Raw genomic sequence first — 19,580 nt, 5'->3', positions numbered from 1 at the left:
ACACTGTGGCACTGTTTGCTTCTGAGGCTCTTATAGAGTTACCAATTCCCAGGTGGAGGCAGGTGATCCCCTGGCTTGGAGGCCCTCCCTCCGCTTCAGGGTCATCAGAAAGAGAGGGGAGGGGAAGGGAAATGTCTGCTGGGCACTCCATTATTCCCTATGGAGACCAATTCCCATAGGGTATAATGGTGAATTGATCTGCAGGTATCTGGGGCTCGGGGGGGCTGTTTTTTGAGGTAGAGGCACCAATTTTTCAGCATAGCATGGGGTGCATCTCCTCAAAAGACCTTCCAAGTTTCAACAAGATTGGACTAGGGGTCCAATTCTGTAAGCCCCCAAAGAAGGTGCCCCTAAGGCATTTAAAAGGTATGCAGTCCCTTTAAATGTGATGGCCAGAACTCCCTTTGGAGTTCAATTATGCTTGTCACATCCTTGCTCCTGGCTTCACCCCAATGTCTCCTGGCTCCACCCCCCAAATCCCCAGATATTTCTTGAATTGGATTTGGCAACCCTTGGCTCTCTTAATCCTCAGAAGAAAATTTCAGGGACAAAAGGCAGATTGCTTGGGATTGGGAAAGGCCAGGAACAATCCGCTGTACCAGCTACTACAGCCAGCTGTTCCACTGTGTGAGCTCCTACTTTTTCAATAAATCCTCGCGCACACAAACAGAGACTAGATGGCCATCTGACAGCAATGCTGATTCTGTGAAAGGCAGATCATGAGAAGGGCAGGAAGGGTTGCATCAGTGCTTAGTTTTCATGGCCCCTTCTTACACATCCAGGAGAATGCTGTTTGCCACCTAGGTTCAGACAGCAATTTGTCTAGAGGCCAGTTTTGCCAGGGATCCTGGAGAAGTTTTTTTTTCTTTTTGCCAATTTCTTGGCTTGGAGCAGGGGTCACTGGGGGTATATGCAGGGGGGGAGGTACTTGTGAATTTTCTTCATTTCCTGCATTGTACAGAATTTCCTGCATTGTGCAGGGTGTTGGACTAGATGACCCTGGAAGTTTCTTCCAACTCTGATTCTGTTATTCTAGCCCCCTACCAACTAGTAGCAAGTCAAGAAGTAAAACGCTCTCACTGTAATCAGAGTACAGTTCCAACCAACCCCACCCCATCCCCATAACTACAGAAGGACAAGAAAATGGGGTCACAGTTCTTCTGTCTCCCTCACAAGTTAAAAAGGGGGGGGGGCAGTACTCTGCACAAATGATTTATCAGTAGAAACCTATGCCAGTAATGTTCTGCAGATGAAATCCATTACAAATGCCGCCTTCTCTATATTTCACATGCTTGTCCTCTGGGCTTTACATCATAGGGCAGTGAAAGCATTTATTAATGCAAGCACTGTGCCAGGAAGAAAAAGTCTCTCACTCCCCCCAACTTGAGTTTTCAGTGAAAACCCAGATCTGGCTTATTTCCTGTAATGCCTGATTGTGAGTAACAGAGCATAATGCTTCTCTCTCTGGAACTTTTCAAAGAAGATCATGCATTGTCTAGTTGGCCCTTGTATAGTTGCCAGTGGTCACTTGACAACTTTGTAAATATAGTTGTGCTGCGTGTCTCCCCCCCCCCCCCCTTTTATGAGGACATTTGTGTGTTTGCTCAGCCTTCTCAAATGGAGCCACCCTTTAGCAGCATTCCTATAATACAAAGAAGAAGCTGAGCTTGTCCTCCGCTTAGGTAACATATCAGGGCTTTTCTTCTACTGTCTTTAAAAGAGGCAGAAGGAAAAGCATTAGGATGCCAATATTGAAATTGAGCTAATGGGTAGGAGATTAGCCTGACAGTGGTTAGGTGGGGGAGCTCCCCCTGAAGATCAGATATACAACTAATGGGGGACATTATTCCACATGATATATGAAAAAATTACAACCTGTGTTCCCTCTTTGTATAGAGAGTAGGTCTCTTATACAGTGGCTTTTCTGCATTTCTTTTTGCATAAGCAAATTCATCTTTGTTGCATTGTGGCTGTCAAACCAAGTTCAAGGGGAACTTTATAGAAGCTTTGGAGGGGGGGGGGTATAGATCTCAGTTGCAAGGTTAATGATGGCATGCTCCATTACATGCCCTCTCTAGCATAGGGAACAGTGTACCACAAATCACTCATACATCATCCAGTTTAATATATACCATCCTATGCCAACAAAGCCCTTCTGCTGTCTATATTAGGCAACTGTGTGAGTCTCTGTATGGATCAATGGATGCAAATTAGATGTAAGAAATCAGAACATCCATAAACATGTGGGAGAACATTTTAACCTCCTTAGACATATTACAGAAATGAAAGTTACTGCTCTACCAAAAAAAAATATCACGTGGAATATACAATGTGAAAGTTCTCTGTTAGGAGACATCAAAACATTAAACACTACATATCATCTTGGCTTAAATAGATTTGAATTTCCTTACTATAATCTTTAATAGCTCTATAGGGACCTGCTTTTTAGAAATTTTAATTGGCTGTTCTTGTTTCATCAAATTGTAAACTTGTTCCAATACCACTTTATTTATCCTACTTCATTGCTATTGCTTATTTGTTCAAGCCTCTGACCTCTCTCACCATCCATTATGCATCACTACTGAGTTGAGATATGATGGGATTCACACTTAACCTGCATGAACTGCCCTCTTTCTTTCCTCAAGAAGAATTCCCAATATGATTATTTCTTCTTCACATATCTGAGGTGTGAGTCATGAAAACTTGTGTTGAAATAAACACCGTTGGTCTTTAAAGTGGGACTGGACTTTAATTTATTTTGCTGTGACAGCAAAAGTCTTTTTAAGAAGTCTGTCATATTAGGCAGCACCATAAATCTACGTTCTGTGATCCAGAGCCATAACTAGCTAATTTGAGCCTGAGGCAAGAATATAAAATTGTGTTCCCCAAAACTTCTTCAGTAGTTATTTTGTTTAAAACCCCAACTGGGGATTTGTTGTTGTTGTTCAGTCACACAGTCGAGTCCGACTCTTTGCAACCCCATGGACAAAGTCATGCCAGGCCCTCCTATCTTCCACCATCCTGGCAACCCTAATTATGATTAAAATAAATGCATTTTATTGCTCTTGTTATTTATAACAAGAGCAATAAAAATACATTTATTTTAGTCATAATTAGGGTTGCCAATCCTCAGTTGGGTCTAATCAGGGCCAGCCCCACCACTAGGCAAACTAGGAAGCCCCCATGTGGCTCAGTGACATTATCAGTACAGGGGGGGGGGGGTACCAGAGGTTTGCCTTGTCTAGGGTGCCAGACAGTCTAGGGCTGGCTCTGGGTCCAATACAAAGGAAAAAGAGCACTTTCATCAGCAAGTTATGAGCAGTATGCCAGTTAGTTTGTTGACAGGGATTATTGGGTTCCAAATAAATAGCTGTTTGATCTGATAAAGGACATGGAAACACAAGATTTACTGAACATGCATCTCAGTCTTGGTGTTTGGTCTTCTTGCAACATCCAGATCCACTAATGAAATTGCCTATAGACACAGACCTATTGACAGCAAAAAATTTTTAAAAGAAATATGGTCACCTTTTTATGTATGGATTGAAAAACACATTAATAATGTATTGTAGCTGATATAAGATGAACTGTGTGAAGACTCAGGATTTGTTTGTTGGGAGCTGGAAAAAAATGTAAAAGAAAATCTAGCTAACATATGGAGAAATATGTAAGTTTATAATTACAGCTTTGTATGTGTTCTTTTTATGTTATTTTCCCCCTCCCCCTTTTTTCCTTTTTTAAAATTTATGTTACTCCAAAACCTTAATAAATTGTTAAAACAGAAGCAGTCAAGAGAAGAACAGCAAGATATGTTATCAAATGTTTTTCTATTTTAAAATTTTAAAATTTAATTATTTGATTAACTAACATCAAAACAAGCATTCCCAGTATATTTGGATAATGAGAAACAGCATTAGAAGAACCCTACTATGTAGTCTGGGTGAACATATAGATAAGCCCATACACTGCAGGGTAATGGGAATGAATGCTGCTAATGCACTGAACTTGCTGAGCGCTCTAGAAAGCCGGCGTAGGGGCTGCCAGCCTCGGCACGGCTTTTCCCGCCGATCACGTGATTGACGGGGGTGGGGGGGCACCCTGAAAGAGTCCCAGGAGCCCGTTCTTTACTGTTTTGCCTGGTTGGTAACTGAGTTGGGAGGGAGGGAGGGGGAGGCACCTGCGGAGTGGGCTGGGGGCTGCCAACTATAGACTGCCAAATGCTCCCCCAGTCGCCAAAATGAACTTGTTTCAGATGGAGACACATCTCCACTGCTTCTCCACCATTTCCTGTGACCATCTGTGGCAAAAATTTGGCCCCTTCCACTTCACAGCAAAAAAAGTGCAAAGCAGCTCCAAAACCCAAGTTTGAGGCCTTCAGCTCCTGCAGCCTAACTTTGACATGATTGTCAGCAATGGCCCTCTGCCCCAAGCTTATCCAAGGCCTGGCCCTGCTGGGAGTGTTTCCTGCCCCCTGGGAAGTGCTAGCCAGAGTGTGTTGCTAGGCAACCCAAGCTACTTTTCTCAGTAAAGGCCTCAGATGAATAGAATGGCATACAGTCCTAGGCTTCCCAAATCTCCCACCTAGCCGGGAGACCCCCAATTTGGAGCCTTCTCCCCCCGCTTGCCAAAAATCTGGAAAGCGGGGGGGAATGGCAGCCCTTTCCACCCAGCCCCGATCCCAGCAGCTTCTCCTTGCCCTTCCCTTCCCACCCAGCCCCGATCGCAGCAGCCTTTCTTCAGTTTTCCCAGGCTGCTTCCCGCCTCCAATCAGCTGGCGGCGGGGGGGGGGGAGGGAACCCCGCCCGCAAAGGACCATGTGCCTTTGCACCTCTGGAGGCTTGACTTGAAAGGCTTCAATTTAGGATGGTGTGTCTGTGTTTCTGTGAAGAAGCTAGCAGCAACTGTTGAGTAGAAAGGCCGATCCGCTGCTTCAGACTCGCCAGAAAGCGGGGGGGGGAGAGTGAAACATTTTCTTTATTCCCTATGTGATCGATTCTCATAGGGTATAATGGGGAATTGTTCTGGAGGTTTCGGGGGCTCTGGGGGAGCTGTTTTTTGAGGCAGAGGCACCAAATTTTCAATATAGTATCTAGTGCCTCTCCCCAAAGTACCCACCCAAGTTTCAAAACGATTGGACCAGGGGGTCCAATTATATGAGCCCCAAAAGAAGGTGCCCCTATCCTTCATTATTTCCTATGGAAGGAAGGCATTTAAAAACGGTGTGCTGTCCCTTTAAATATGATGGCCAGAACTCTCTTGGAGTTCAGTTATGCTTGTCACACCCTTGTTCCTGGCTCCGCCCCCAGTGTCTCCTGACTCCACCCCCAAAGTCCCCAGATATTTCTTGAATTGGACTTGGCAACCCTATACAGTCCACCCTCTCCAGGATGGGGAGAGAGATGTGTTGTCTGTAGTTCAAAGCATCTCAGGATGCCTTGATGCTACCAGCAATTTCCTCCCAAGGAACCACTGTTGCCAGTCTCCAGGTGAGGGCTGGAAATCACTCAGAACTACTCTCCAGATGATAGCTCCAGCTCCCCTGGAGGTTGGGGGCAGAGTGAATGCCTTCACTTGGGTGAGTGGGAAGACAACAATCCTGGGGGGCATTAACACAGAGGCCTTTAGTAGTTGTTGAGGAATTCCTAAGGTGTAGCTACAGCCTCTGAAGGAGAGGCCTTTCCTCCTGGGGAACAACTGTTGCCAATCTCCAGGTGAGGGCTGGAGATCACTCAGAATTACAACTGTTCTCCAGATGGAAGAGATCAGCTCCCCTTGAGGTGGGGAGGGAGTGGATGCCTTCACTTGGGTGGGTGGGAAGACAACAAGGGTGAGGGGCATTCACCCAGATCCTCTTTCTAGAGCCTGTTGTATTTTTTTTCTCCATAACTGGCCTTATTCCTAGTATATATATAATTTTACTAAAAAAAACAACCATGTTGGGATACAAAAGGAAAGAGGGATTGGGAAAGATGAAATTAGTTTTAAAAAAAAGTTTACAGATATGAGACTTTTTTGCACTATACACTACTCTTATATTGGCTCCATACTGCATACTCCATAGATTTCCTTGAACCAGAACATGAAGGATTGTCTTGAATACTTTTTCTGGTACACAATTGAATTACCACTCAAGAGAGGAATATCTGACTTGGGTAGAAAATGATTTCAAATGAGGCCTCTTAATTATATCTCTGCCTTGAATCACAATCATTGATTAAAAGTAACTCTAAATAGATATATTTTGTAAAATATATTCATGTTATAACTAGAATATTATAAATATTGTACCAATTTTAATAATTATCTTCCTGCCTTCCTTTCTTCTTCAGAACAATTCTTACTTGCATTACAAATGTCCCTTCTCTATTTTTCACATTTTGAAATGTAATACCATATTGTGATATTATTGCAGCGTCTGGAGCCAGTGTGTAATGATTATACTTGACCACTGAAGTCCATAAGGCCAAAACACATTTGGTCAGAGTTGCATATGGTCTGTGTACTGTGTTTGAGAGTTGCATATGGTTTATGTTTGAGATGTTTGTTTTTACTGTTGATTGTTTTTATGATGTAACCCACCCTGAGCCTGTCCTATGGCAAGGGCAAGCTAAAAATCAAATAAATAAACAAACTGTATTATTTTAATCTGAATGAGGCTGTATTTGGCCCTGCAATTTTTATTCATTTGTAATAATGTATTTTCTGTATAAATGATAATTACATTTTTATATTCAGTTATATAATTATTGGGCCCTCAGATTTGAGTTCATTTCACCTTTCAAGTTCTTAATTCATTTATTTATTTATTTTAGTTTTCGCTCATCCTCTTTTGTCTTTTTCAGAACTCTGCTGTAGCCTATAGAGTTATAACAGGCAACCCTTTTAAAATAAACACAAATAGGGTTCCCTGCCTCCTGCCGAGGGTGGGATTTTCCTTGATTTCAGGGTCTCCAACCCACCACCAGGAACTGGCCAGTGGAGGGAGCCCCACTCCCAAAGAGAGGTGGCACACTGCAGTATGCCTGGTACTAGTAGGAAGTGACATGATTGCTCTGGGCACATTGCTGGGGGGCACTCTAGCTTTTGGAAAAAACTCTTTGATAACCATAGAGGTTTTTTCCAAGTGCTGGAGTTTCCCACCTGTGACATGTCTGCTGCAATCACATCACTTACAGGAGGAAGATCCGCCACCGGGAGCCAGGTAAGACCTGGCAGCCCTAAACATCCTGTTGCTGTGAGAATTTCTGGGCTTTGGGGGTGTGGGAATTTTTTCTTTATGCCAGCAGTACTCAGTCCACATCTTATAGAGAGCCACATTCACAAGGGCTATCAGCCAAAAGAGCACCTTTTCATTCCATCTCTGGCATGAGGCCTACAGCTTGACCTTTCAGCTGATCTTTTCTTCTATAAACAGTTGTTTCAATGTGGGAAACATGAGCCCCACCAAGCAAGGACCTTGCTCACTTTTTTTAATTATGGGGTGGGTACCACATTGGGGATTAGCGCTCAGAAGTGCCAGAGGAGATTTATCAGAATCATATGGCTCCTAAGCCGCTGAATGAATATCTGCTATAGGCTAATTGTTTTCAGCTACTGATGTGACTCAGTGTCTGTGTTCAACTGCAAATCATTTGGATCTCTATAATTTCAACACAAATTCTGAAAACTCATAGGAACACAGTAGTCTCCTCCATGTAAAGCCAATCAGTCTTGTAAGAATTTTCACTTCCCAGGTGTCTTGTTGCTTTGTGTGCCTGATCTTAGCATCAATACCTTTTCCTAGTTGCTGTATGAGGTGAGTTTAGGGGAAAGAGAGATGGCCATTTTGTATGAGGTCATCCTGATTGACTGCCGTCTCTCAAAATGCTGAGGTAAAGATCAATTAGTTATTATGAGGTAACCTTAAAGGCTTTCCTGTTCTTTGAAGAGAAGAGCATTGTCACTGAGGAAAGATACTGTGCCAGAATCAATCAGAATCTTTTGACAACTTTTAAAATTTACTTCTGCACAGTACTGAGGTATTACATTATAGGATTCTACTATTAAGTGTATTTCTAGCACTGGTGCCCTACCACCACCATTCACAAACCAAAGTGGCATTCTACAGTCGCAGAGGCCAGTGCTGTTTCTAGGATTTGACTCTAGCCATCACTCTGCCCTGAAAAATCATGTTCTGTTAGCCCCATACACTGGCTAATAGCAAGAATGGCATATTTTAAGGGCATTAATTCACCAGCTGCCTGCTGTGGCATTATGGATGTTGTGTGCTCTGGCAGGCCCTAGAGCAGGAGGGTAACATAGCAACCTCTATTCAAAGCTAAAGGGGTAGAATTAATCAGTCCCTCTTCTGTGAGAAAGACTGCCTGCCAGTGTGTGAGAGAAAAAGTGGACAAGGGATCTGGCACTGTCCTCCATTTTGAAATGCCAACCAAACAAGTGTGTCAAAACAAGCAGCCGGATAATATAGCAGTCAGATATGGAAGGAAAGAGAGAAGAACTCAATGTAACTATGCAAAGTCTTGCATTTAAAGGCGGAATAAGATAGGGCTTGTTCATTACAGTAGGAAATAAGGCTTCACAGTAGGAAACATAAGGTAACAGAATGATACTCATGTGAAGAGATAAAGAGATAGGAAGGCTAAAAGATACAGAATTCACAGCCAGCTGGCTTGTGGTGACAGCTGCTTATCAGCAGTCTCTATTTTCCACAATGTTTTTTAAACTGCCTTGATATCATTTCACTAAGGTCCTTATTATGAGGACTGTCAGGTATGTTGTGGTCAAAAGTAAGTGGAGACATTTTAGAATATCACAGTCGCACAGAATTTTCGGTTTAAAACAATATTCTGCAGAGGCTTGGTTACCAGAGGTTCCACAAGAGAAGACTGGTAAGGTAAGAAGAGAGGCCACAAGAAGCTGTTTCTTTCTTACAGTCCTTCAAGGGGTAGTGTTGCTTTGATGCTCCAAAACAGATAATAGCACTGAGAAAATCTCCACTAAGAAAAGCAAAACACTTCTGGAATGCTGATCATATTCCTGTTATGGAAGTATGTTGAGTCCAGTGGCCCCTTTAAGACCAACAAAACTTTATTCAAGGTGTGAGCGTTTGTGTGCCCACCTGGATCTATATTCCTGTCATATGAGTGGCAGGGAGGCAGCTAGGCTTACGAACTTCCAGGTTAGACCTAGAGTTCTCCTGGAATTACTGCAGATCTCCAGGTTACAGAGGTGCATTCCTGTGGGGAAGATGGCAGCTTTGGAGGGGGAGACTCTATGATATACCATGCAGTCTAGACAAAATGTGAGTCACTCTGAGATTCGGAGTGAAGGGCAAGGTATAAATCCAATATCATCATCATCTTTCCTCTTGTGCATACATGTATTTTTACTTATAATTATTCTGTATTTATGCTCTTAACTATTGTTTTCCAACTTACCTTTTAGGTTCTTGATTCCATTTTGTTGGGTCAAGTCCCCCCCCCCCCCTTTTCTTCACCCCATCGACTTGGGGATAGTGCCTGGAGAGGTATTCTCAATCTCCCTTACCTTCCTCCCCCACAGCAAACACCCTGTGTGGTAGGTGGGACTGAGAGAGCTCTCATAGAAGCTGCCCTTTCAAGGACAACTCGGCTAGAGCTATGGCTGACCTAAGGCCATTCCAGCAGCTGTAAGTGCAGGAGAGGGGAATCAAACCCAGTTCTCCCAGATAACAGTCAGCACATTTAACCACTACACCAAACTGACTCTCATAAGAAAAGATTGGATTTATACCCCACCCTTCACTACCCAAAGGAGTCTCAGAGCGGTTTATAATCTCCTTTCCCTTCCCTTCTTCTCAACAGATGCCCTGGAGGTAGGTAGGGCTGAGAGAGCTCTCCCAGAATTGCTCTTTCTAAAACAGCTTCCGATAGAATTATGACTGACCCAAGATCACTCCAGCAGTTGCATGTAGAAGAATGGGGAACCAAACCTGGTTCTTCCAGATAAGAGTGAGTGCAGAACCGCTACACCAAACTGGCTCTCACTTATGACCGAATGTGGTTCTGCCAAATTGGGCCTTCCTCAAAGGTCAAACAGTGTAAGGTACATACTGGCTCGGCTTCTGTTACAATCAAAAGGCAGTAAGCAAGTTGATATAGGATCAAAAAAGGAATTTTCCAATATGAGATCAACTGACACAGGGAAAATATTATTTGTGAGGCCTCCTTGAAACTGTCTCTGTGTCAATTATAGATGCATACAAATGGAATAGTATTGTAAGTTTATGCCTTCCAATTTTGGTCCAGGAGGTATGGGTGAAAACACCTAATTGGAGGCAGTGTGCCTTTTATGATGTTATGAGGATTGAGTTGGACCCTTATATATTTTTAAATGTTTCTGTAACAAATACATGTACTTTTACTTATAACTATTCTATTGACCCCTTCTAGTTTACTTTTTAGGTTCTTGATACCGTCTACAGGAATTTTCTAAGCACAGGTAACAGCAAGGGAGAATAGGTGGAATAAAATTGGGTGAGAATGTTAGCATGAAGATGTGTGCAAGGACCAGGGAGGGCCAGGTGGTGGTGGTGATGATGCATCTAAGGACAAGGACTTTGTAGTGCAAGGCAGTGGAAACCAGAGCAGGGACTTGTAGAAGGGTATCATATAGATTAAGCAATTACCATTGCACCAGAGGTGACAATTAGAAGGAAGCTTTAATTTGTGGGCACACTTTACCTTAGAGGTACCATATCTCCCCCAAGGAACCTGAAATCCTTTTGCCTTCCGTTCCCATAGATTTAACATGATCTTGTCTGTCGGCATGTCAGTGTACAGTTTAAGCAAAAGAGTGCTTTTCTGTATTAGAAACACTGGTTCTGTAAAAAATTAAGGCAAAAAGTCTAAGAACCAAGACAAGGAAAAAGGGAAGAAAAGCCTGGACATTGCTTTCCATTTCTTTGATAGGTATGGAAGACACAGCAGACTATTAAGACTATGCTACAAAAGGAGTCTTAAACAACTTCAACATATTAACTAGAGAGAGCAGGATGGGGAGCCCAGAGAGACAGTTTACTTCTTCTGGTAGGAACCCGAGAGACTAATGTTGTTTCCAGTTAATGTTGTTTCCAGCAGGCAGACCAAGCCTAGTTTCCATTGAAGGGACTGTGGGATTTGAGGAGGGAAAAAAATGAGCCAGAAGCCATAGGCAGAATTAATACATTTCAATACTGTTTATAAACAAGGGAAATAAAATCACTGCTCCACAGATGGGTTAAACTGCAGTGATAAGAGTACTACCTAAGACATGCTGCCTTGGAAGAGTTGTAAAACTGAGGGCCCTCTGTCCTCAGAAATATTTCAGTAGAGGTGAAAAAGAGTTAATCTAGGGCTTTCTGCATGTAGACTGTATGTTCAGACCTAGATAAACTAGGGGGGAAATAAAACTGGTGGCTTACTTTCTTAAAAGGCTGCCTCTCAGCTTCCACTGAAGTAAAAAGCTCTTATTTTCTGCAACAGGCTGCATTACTGAGCTGAACTGGACATCTAATAGACCCTCTCCTATTACAAAGCATTGACCCTATTGGCAAGTTACACAGGGGAATTTTCTGTGCAGGCCTTGATTCTAGGTAAAAATTGGTTAGGACTAAAGACTAAACAATAGGATATCATAGAATCATAGAGTTGGAAGGGATCTCTAGGGTCATCTAGTCCAACCCCCTGCACAATGCAGGAAACTCACAAACATCTCCCCCTAAATTCACAGGATCTTCATTGCTGTCAGATGGCCATCTAGCCTCTGTTTAAAAACCTCCAAGAAAGGAGAGCCCACCATCTCCCGAGAAAGTCTGTTCCACTGAGGAATCGCTTTAATGGTCAGGAAGTTGTTCTTAATGTTGAGCCGGAAACTCTTTTGATTTAATTCCAACCCATTGGTTCTGGTCCTACCTTTCGGGGCCACAGAAAACAATTCCACACCATCCTCTATATGACAGCCCTTCAAGAAGATGGTGATCACATCACCTCTCAGCCACCTCCTCTCCAGGCTAAACATCCCCAGCTCCTTCAGCCTTTCCTCATAGGACTTGGTCTCCAGACCCCTCACCATCTTTGTTGCCCAAATGCCTCATATAATGAATGCCTCATAACAGACATGACCATGAAGCATTGGAGGTCACTTCAGGATAAAGATATGCTAACTGTAGTGAAAATTACTAATTTTTGCTAGAGGACCATCCATCCAAGCTGGCTGAGTAAACTCTGGCATTCAGAAAAGCTGGAGGAAGCAGGGGGTATCTTGAAATGCCTGGGAACACGTAGTGCATAACATCTTCTGCTCCCTTCATTCATAGCATAATGTAGTTGTGATTGGGTCTTGCTTTTGCAGAAAGATGGGGGACCAGTTATCCTCAGTGGTGTTGAAGAGCTGGCCTTAAGTGCTAGTTTGGTTTTGCATTCTTCAGATTAGTGACATAAGAACATAAGAGAAGCCATGTTGGATCAGGCCAACGGCCCATCCAGTCCAACATTCTGTGTCACACAGTGGCAAAAAATTTTATATATACACACACACTGTGGCTAATAGCCACTGATGGACCTGTGCTCCATATTTTTATCTAAACCCTTCTTGAAGGTGGCTATACTTGTGGCCGCCACCACCTCCTGTGGCAGTGAATTCCACATGTTAATCACCCTTTGGGTGAAGAAGTACTTCCTTTTATCCATTTTAACTTGTCTGCTCAGCAATTTCATTGAATGCCCACGAGTTCTTGTATTGTGAGAAAGAGAGAAAAGTACTTCTTTCTCTACTTTCTCCATCCCATGCATTATCTTGTAAACCTCTATCATGTCACCCCGCAGTCGACGTTTCTCCAAGCTAAAGAGCCCCAAGCGTTTCAACCTTTCTTCATAGGGAAAGTGCTCCAACCCTTTAATCATTCTAGTTGCCCTTTTCTGGACTTTCTCCAATGCTATAATATCCTTTTTGAGGTGCGGCGACCAAAACTGCACACAGTACTCCAAATGAGACCGCACCATCAATTTATACAGGGGCATTATGATACTGGCTGATTTGTTTTCAATTCCCTTCCTAATAATTCCCAGCATGGTGTTGGTCTTTTTTATTGCAAACGCACACTGTCTTGACATTTTCAGTGAGTTATCTACCACGACCCCAAGATCTCTCTCTTGGTCAGTCTCTGCCAGTTCACACCCCATCAACTTGTATTTGTAGCTGGGATTCTTGGCCCCAATGTGCATTACTTTGCACTTGGCCACATTGAACCGCATCTGCCACATTGACGCCCACTCACCCAGCCTCAACAGATCCCTTTGGAGTTCCTCACAATCCTCTCTGGTTCTCACCACCCTGAACAATTTAGTGTCATCCGCAAACTTGGCCACTTCACTGCTCACTCCCAACTCTAAATCATTTATGAACAAGTTAAAGAGCATGGGACCCAGTACCGAGTCCTGCGGCACCCCAGGTGACTAGCTCTATCCTATGGGCTTCACCTGAATTGGCGTGCTTGGGGGAAACCGGAACCCATGACAAAAAGAATGAGTCTCTCTCAGTGACATGTCCTAAGTAACCCATTTATTAGGAAATTATTCTTTTGAAGCAAGTGAAGGGAAGAGGCAGATGTGTGCTGTGTTAAGAGAGGGATAACTCAGAGTCTGGAGGAGATAGAGACAGAAGCAGACAGATGGTCCTGAGGCACCTTAATACTATAGGATCTCTTACTTTGGGGATTTGATGTGGGTAGGAATGCTCTGTTATCAAAGAAGCATTACATGAAATAGTTCTTGAATCATTTTTCCCCCTAGCATTTTAATGTTTCTGTGTATGCTGCAGTTAGGCAATAGCATAAGCTTTCATGTGATATTCTCAAGAAGAGATGGGTATCTGACGGTGGTCAAGCAAATTATGGTGGAGGGATGGTTCTGGAACCTCTCATTCCAGCTCTGATTGACTGTAGCTTTTATTCTTGATGTCTGGGATGAGTGCAGAAGTGCATGCATACTGAACATAATGTCACCCATTTTTTTCCCCTTTGCAGCTAGAGATGTTGCAAACTTATTCACATTTGCTTAATGAAGAAAATTGGGGAAATTCCAGCTTAGAGTAAGGCAGGGCCAATTAAAAGAAGGAGCTGTGTGACAGTTAGGCAGCTACAAGAATAGAACCAAGAGGCTCATGGTTTCAGCGCTTCGCCTTCGGTGGGGTCCGCAGAGCTTGTCTCCAGCGCCCCCCCCCCCCAAATTGGGCAGTTGGAGGGGTGACACAGCTGGCCCGGGCAAGGGTTCCATGACAGCAAGGAGCTTGATAGGAGCTGGGGAGAATGATGGTGGTCGGCCCCTGAGTCTCCTGTCGCTCCGATGCTCCACTGCAACGATCGCCATGATGGCAACAAGAGGTGAATGCGCGACTTTTCCTTTGTCTCAGCAACTTTTCTAAACGTCTTCTTTTCTACTGCAATTGCTGAAACTCTACCATGCAAGTAAGTTTACTTTACAGTCTAACCGACTAATGGAATTCTTATCATAAAACCAAATGGGACTGTTCAAAAGGAGGTGGAGGAGGACGATTTCCCTCTCCCCCACAAGAGAGGCTTCCAAAAGAAGAGGAACAAACTGTTGAAAATTGGCATCCTTTTCTCTTTTCATCCTTTTTAATTGGACTGAATATAGATACTCATTGATTTGGTTTATAATTAAATAAGCTACAACTGAAACATTAACATATTATAATACAGTCTGAATAAAAGCTGAACATTTTTTTAAGACAAATTTATCTTATGAGGGAGCAGAATTGATGCAGTTTGAACTGGAATGTAAGGAAAAAGTACATGGCAGGAACAGAGCTGGAGGATAAACTAACTGGGACTCTGAGCTATTCATTGACTTTTGTTATTGGACTGAATAATTCTGTGGAAAGATGATTGGCAAAATGAAGTGACTGATAAAAAAGATTTTTTTTGCTACCATATCTTCTATGAAGCACGGAATTGGTCTTTTAGCAGAGTTAATAGAAAAACGGGTGGAAAATGTTCTTCTGAAGTACAGTGAAATTGAAAATCTACATGAGCAGGAATGTTGAGAGATCCCAGAGGTGTCGAATGAGTTGGGGAAAGTGAATAAACAGCAGCTCGAAAATGTGCTGGATGAAATCAAGATGGAGACGACCTACACAGTTTTAAAAGAACAGTGGAAATTGCGACTTATCAAAGCTGTTGTAAGAGGAAGTGACAGTGTGTGGGCCTTATCGTTCCCAGCAGAACAGATGAGCATGTCGAGGGGAGAAGCTATATATTACTCCAAAAAAATCAAAACTTGGAAAGCCTTTAAAAAGAAGGGATTATAAACTGTGTCTTTATATTTGGTCACCAATGGTACAACGTAATGGAACTGATATGTTATTTTGAACTGGAAGCTGGAATTTTATAATCTGGAGGTTTTATACTTTATAATACAAGCAGAGTAACTCAGTAGAGTATGTGTTGTAGAGATTGCATTATTCTCTCCTTATGCAAAAATAAATACATCTGGGGGATGGGGTTGTTATGTTTAATCAAGCCTCCTCCTCTTAAAGTAACATGATAGTTGGAGATAGTGTCTTCAAAAGTTTCTAAATAATTCTGAATAATTAATTAATAATTAACTTACACAAATAGTTGGTTATGTTCAACTCACATTAATGAAGAGAATATGATATATGATATCAAAAATCTGATCTCTAACTTTGGAACCAGTTTATATTGACATAGAAAAAGTAATGTGCTCTTATTTTCAACTCCTGCTGGAAGCAAATAAGTTAGTTTTATAGATAAAGAGTGTATATTCATCTTACCTGTTTATGCTTACTTTTAATATTTTTAAAAACTACTCAGTTAGTTTTACTCTCTAGTTTTTCTCTGTTTTTTTTATAAGTGATGTGATCCTTGTTGCATCAAAGATAAATAACTTAGATTTATACCATAGGTATTAGAATTGTATAAAAGTTTAAAAAGCTACAAAAGGACTGTAGAATTTGATGGTAATATTTGGTTAAAACTCAGACTTGCACGTAGAAGAAATTTGGTATCTTTTTTTTCTTTGTTGTAGAAATGTAACTGAAATATTTTGTTGTACCCCCCCTTTTTTTTCTTTTGTATCTCCCAACTATGTTTTTTCTTATACTTAAAACTAATTAAAAATTTTGTACCTAAAAAAGAATAGAACCATGAGGAGGAGCATGCAGGCATTACAGGGTCCTTCAGAGATTGGGAAGAGGGGGAGCGGTTTGTAAAGGGAAAAGATCCCAAGACTGTGCCATAATGATTGTCTTGTCCCTCTGTGCATATTATGTGGGTTTCTTGAGCACTGACAGTTTCCTTTTTCTTCCTTCCAAGCAGCATATCAATGGGAGCCGACCACCACCTCACTTCATGTATGACCCATCGATCTTTGCCTTCCGATCTCTAAGCACTTTGAAGCCTTTGAGCCCCATAGCTCCAGTTGAAGAACCATCATGTGCCTACTGAAGGGAGATACTTGAAGCTCTCAGGAATCATTATACCAACCAACTTCTCACCAGGGACTAGATGTGGGAGGGCATATGTTTGCAATGACTACCAAGATCCCTGGTACTATGAGATGGGTGACGTTTCTCTCATGTCTTTTTTTGTGTGTGTGTGCCAATCTGAGGATTGGCAGAAATGGAATGTATGTACATTGAGCAAGTTGAGTTCATAAGCCATAGTGCCATTGTAGAGATGTTACTAGGTACACAGGAAGCCAGTTTCTTCTCAAAGAAAAGTGGTGTGTTGCACTAATGAGTGAACAGCCATCCATGTAATAGAAAGTGACGAGTAAGCAAGCTTTTATGATCTGCCTTCCTGAACCTGGTAGAGTTGTTCCCTCTGCAGAATGATTTCTCCAGTTGACTGGCTCCTTTCTGAGAAGTAGGAAGAGTTATTGGCCTTCTCTTGACTATCAAAGTCAAGGTGGATCTGGTCTTAGTGATCCATGGAAGCTAAGTTTGTTCTGCTGTTTGTATCCCCATTACAAGACTAATGTGGGAGGCATACTGTGATTGTGCAGCTTCAGACATGGTGCAATTATGCACTGGTACACTATGCCCCAGCTGATTTTTTTTCCCATTTGTGGCAGGGGGGCGTCTATGGGATATGCTGCCTAGTCTGTCTGGAATTACAGCAGCATGGAAATTCATGGTATGTTGCATGTGGCAGATGTTAGATGGGAGGTAAAGGGAAAAGGAAGAAGGGCACAGCACTTTGTGGCAGTAGCTCATGTGGCTTTAGAATAGAAGAAATACTCCCCCCCCCCCAAAAGGTGGTCACCCTCTTCACATACATTCTGCAATTGCATGGGATAGCAAAACAGGGAAGTGTATGAGTGAAAAGAGACTGGTTTTATTATAATTTTAAGTGGAGAAAAGTCTTGGGATACAATACCATTAGAACTTAGGACAAAATCAAGCAATTATTCCTGCCCTTGAACTCTTGCTGGTATGAGTGAAATAGAGAAAGGAAGATGGACATATTTTAGTATGCACATCTTTTGGGAGGCAAACATACGACTCTATGTGGTTTCAGTTTTTTTCTATGCCATTCGTCTCGGTCTGTTGATATAAGGCCTGCTAATCGGCACACATTCTACATTACTGTCCCATAACACTTAAAGTGTATATTTGGGTCTTAGGAACCAGGTTTTGAACCTCTGTTCTAACACATATGCTGCATTATTCTTTGTCCAGGGCTGATTCCGCACTCACCTTGCTCTGGGGGCAGGCTTCTGTTTCTGTGTGGAGCAAGTTGGCAATTTCGCACCAGTTGCTCCACGCCACCATTTTGCACAGGGCAAACCCACCATTTGCCACGCAGCAGTGTAAACCTGTTTTTTCAGGTTTACACTTCAGTGCAGCAAATCATGGGTTTGCCTCCTGCAAAATGGCGGCGCAGAGCAACTGAAGCGAAATCACCAGCTTGCTCCACACAGAAACAGAAGCCTGCCCTGGAGCAAGGTGAATGCAGAATCAACCCAGGTGTAGTTGAGGTCATTAATTCCAAAGACTCTTATTTGCATACTAATAGCATAGTGTACAATCCTGTGAACATGACTGCTGTTTAATCTCTATTTTTAATTTTTTTAAATACAGCAAGATTTGCACAAGTATGAACCATTCACAGTATGGAAGAACTCTGTTATTTGCTATAATTAGGAACATGGATGTAATCTGTGAACATAGAAACTGGGCTATCTGGCAAAAAGCCATTCTTGTTATCAGCTGAGACTGTATAACCTTGTTACCACTTGTTCACCTCTGTGAAGCATTTGTTCCTCTGGCCATAGGCAGGTCTGCTTGGGCAAAACCCATGTTATTCATGGAGTTAAAAGCATCTAGTCCCAAAGGAATGTAGTCTTCAACAGAGGACTACCTCTCTGACAGACAAAGAGGAACAGAAACAAGGTACAGGATACAAGTCATTGGATTCTTAAGGCCAGAAACTTTCTAAGCTGTAGAAACAAGCTGACCCTACTGCCTTCAAGCTTTCATGTAAGATGATGTCGCATCGATGGTGATAGCAGAGGAGTGGTAGGATAAAGGACTCCTTTAATTCTGGGCTAAACTGCCCCATTCTGTATAAGGGCAATACAGGGATGTGAGCAACCTTCTCCTCACTAGCATTAATGAAGTAAAAAACAAGCTGAGTCTTCTTTGCTTACTAGGTTGTTCTGCTGAGAACAAAATCAGTAATTGAGCTCTTTCAAAATATGTTGCTTACGCTTCCCCCCTTGTTCTTCCAATGGATGGGGAAAGAGAATTTATTTTCTGTCTCGTTTTAATTCTGAAGATAATCTCTGTTGTGCACAGTGACAATTGGAGTCCCTGTGAACTTGACCTCCTTGTAATAAGGGTAAATAAAACCCATTTTACTATTTTTGCAGATTAGGCTTGGCTGATAAGCAGTCAGTGTGTGATGTGGTCAGGAAAAGTCTGAGGTGGTACTTTCATGCCCAATAATATCCGCTTGTTCCCAGATACCACTGAATGCTTTGCTGCTTTTGCAGAGCAGGCTGACAATTTCTGATTGGCCTAGGAGGATGCTGTCCCATATGATGCTCCAAGATGAAGGAATGGAGGGAAGATGACCTCTGTCAATGTTGCCTTTCTTTAGTACTTTTGTAATATTTGCATCTTTGTTTTTTTTTCAATCAAAACAATAAAGTTACATTTTAATTGCTGCTATATTCAGTGCTATTGGTGTTCTCTTCATTCTGTTAAGCCACTAAGGAAAACGAAAATGTTTTACTCATTGACATTTCAGAGAGTTCTGAGATAGAGCAGAGAATAACTGATAAGGGTGAGCAGCTGGGGAAGTTGCTGAGAATTTGAGTTTGTGTGACTGCTGAAAATTCTGAGTTTGTGGTTGCTGGGGAACTGCTGTTTGTTTGGTTGAGTGGGCTGAAGGTGAAGGTGATTGTTGCTGATTGATTAGGAGTGGCTGGTTCCCCACCCTCTTTGCATTGTTAAGCTGCGCCTTGCCAGAGAGCTAAAGGGCTCTTGGCCTGGGGGCTCTGTAAGGACCAGGAACC

The 19,580-nt window shown here is 42.4% G+C and overlaps 1 protein-coding gene across 1 annotated transcript in view; it reads left to right on the top strand.

Annotated features, from left to right (window-relative positions):
* LOC132576193 (uncharacterized) overlaps positions 1-19,235 on the top strand; it is a 120,209-nt gene extending 100,974 nt beyond the window's left edge. The window contains exon 5 of the mRNA XM_060245135.1: positions 16,376-19,235. Within this exon, the coding sequence (XP_060101118.1) occupies positions 16,376-16,504 (129 nt within the window). The 3' untranslated portion in view covers positions 16,505-19,235. The remainder of the gene's footprint in view (positions 1-16,375) is intronic.
* Positions 19,236-19,580: the final 345 nt, after the last annotated feature.

The sequence above is a fragment of the Heteronotia binoei genome, chromosome 1, assembly GCF_032191835.1.
Source record: "Heteronotia binoei isolate CCM8104 ecotype False Entrance Well chromosome 1, APGP_CSIRO_Hbin_v1, whole genome shotgun sequence".
Classification (NCBI taxonomy): domain Eukaryota; kingdom Metazoa; phylum Chordata; class Lepidosauria; order Squamata; family Gekkonidae; genus Heteronotia; species Heteronotia binoei.
Note: the sequence above shows the minus strand (reverse complement) of the source record. Positions and strands in the feature narration are given on the sequence as shown.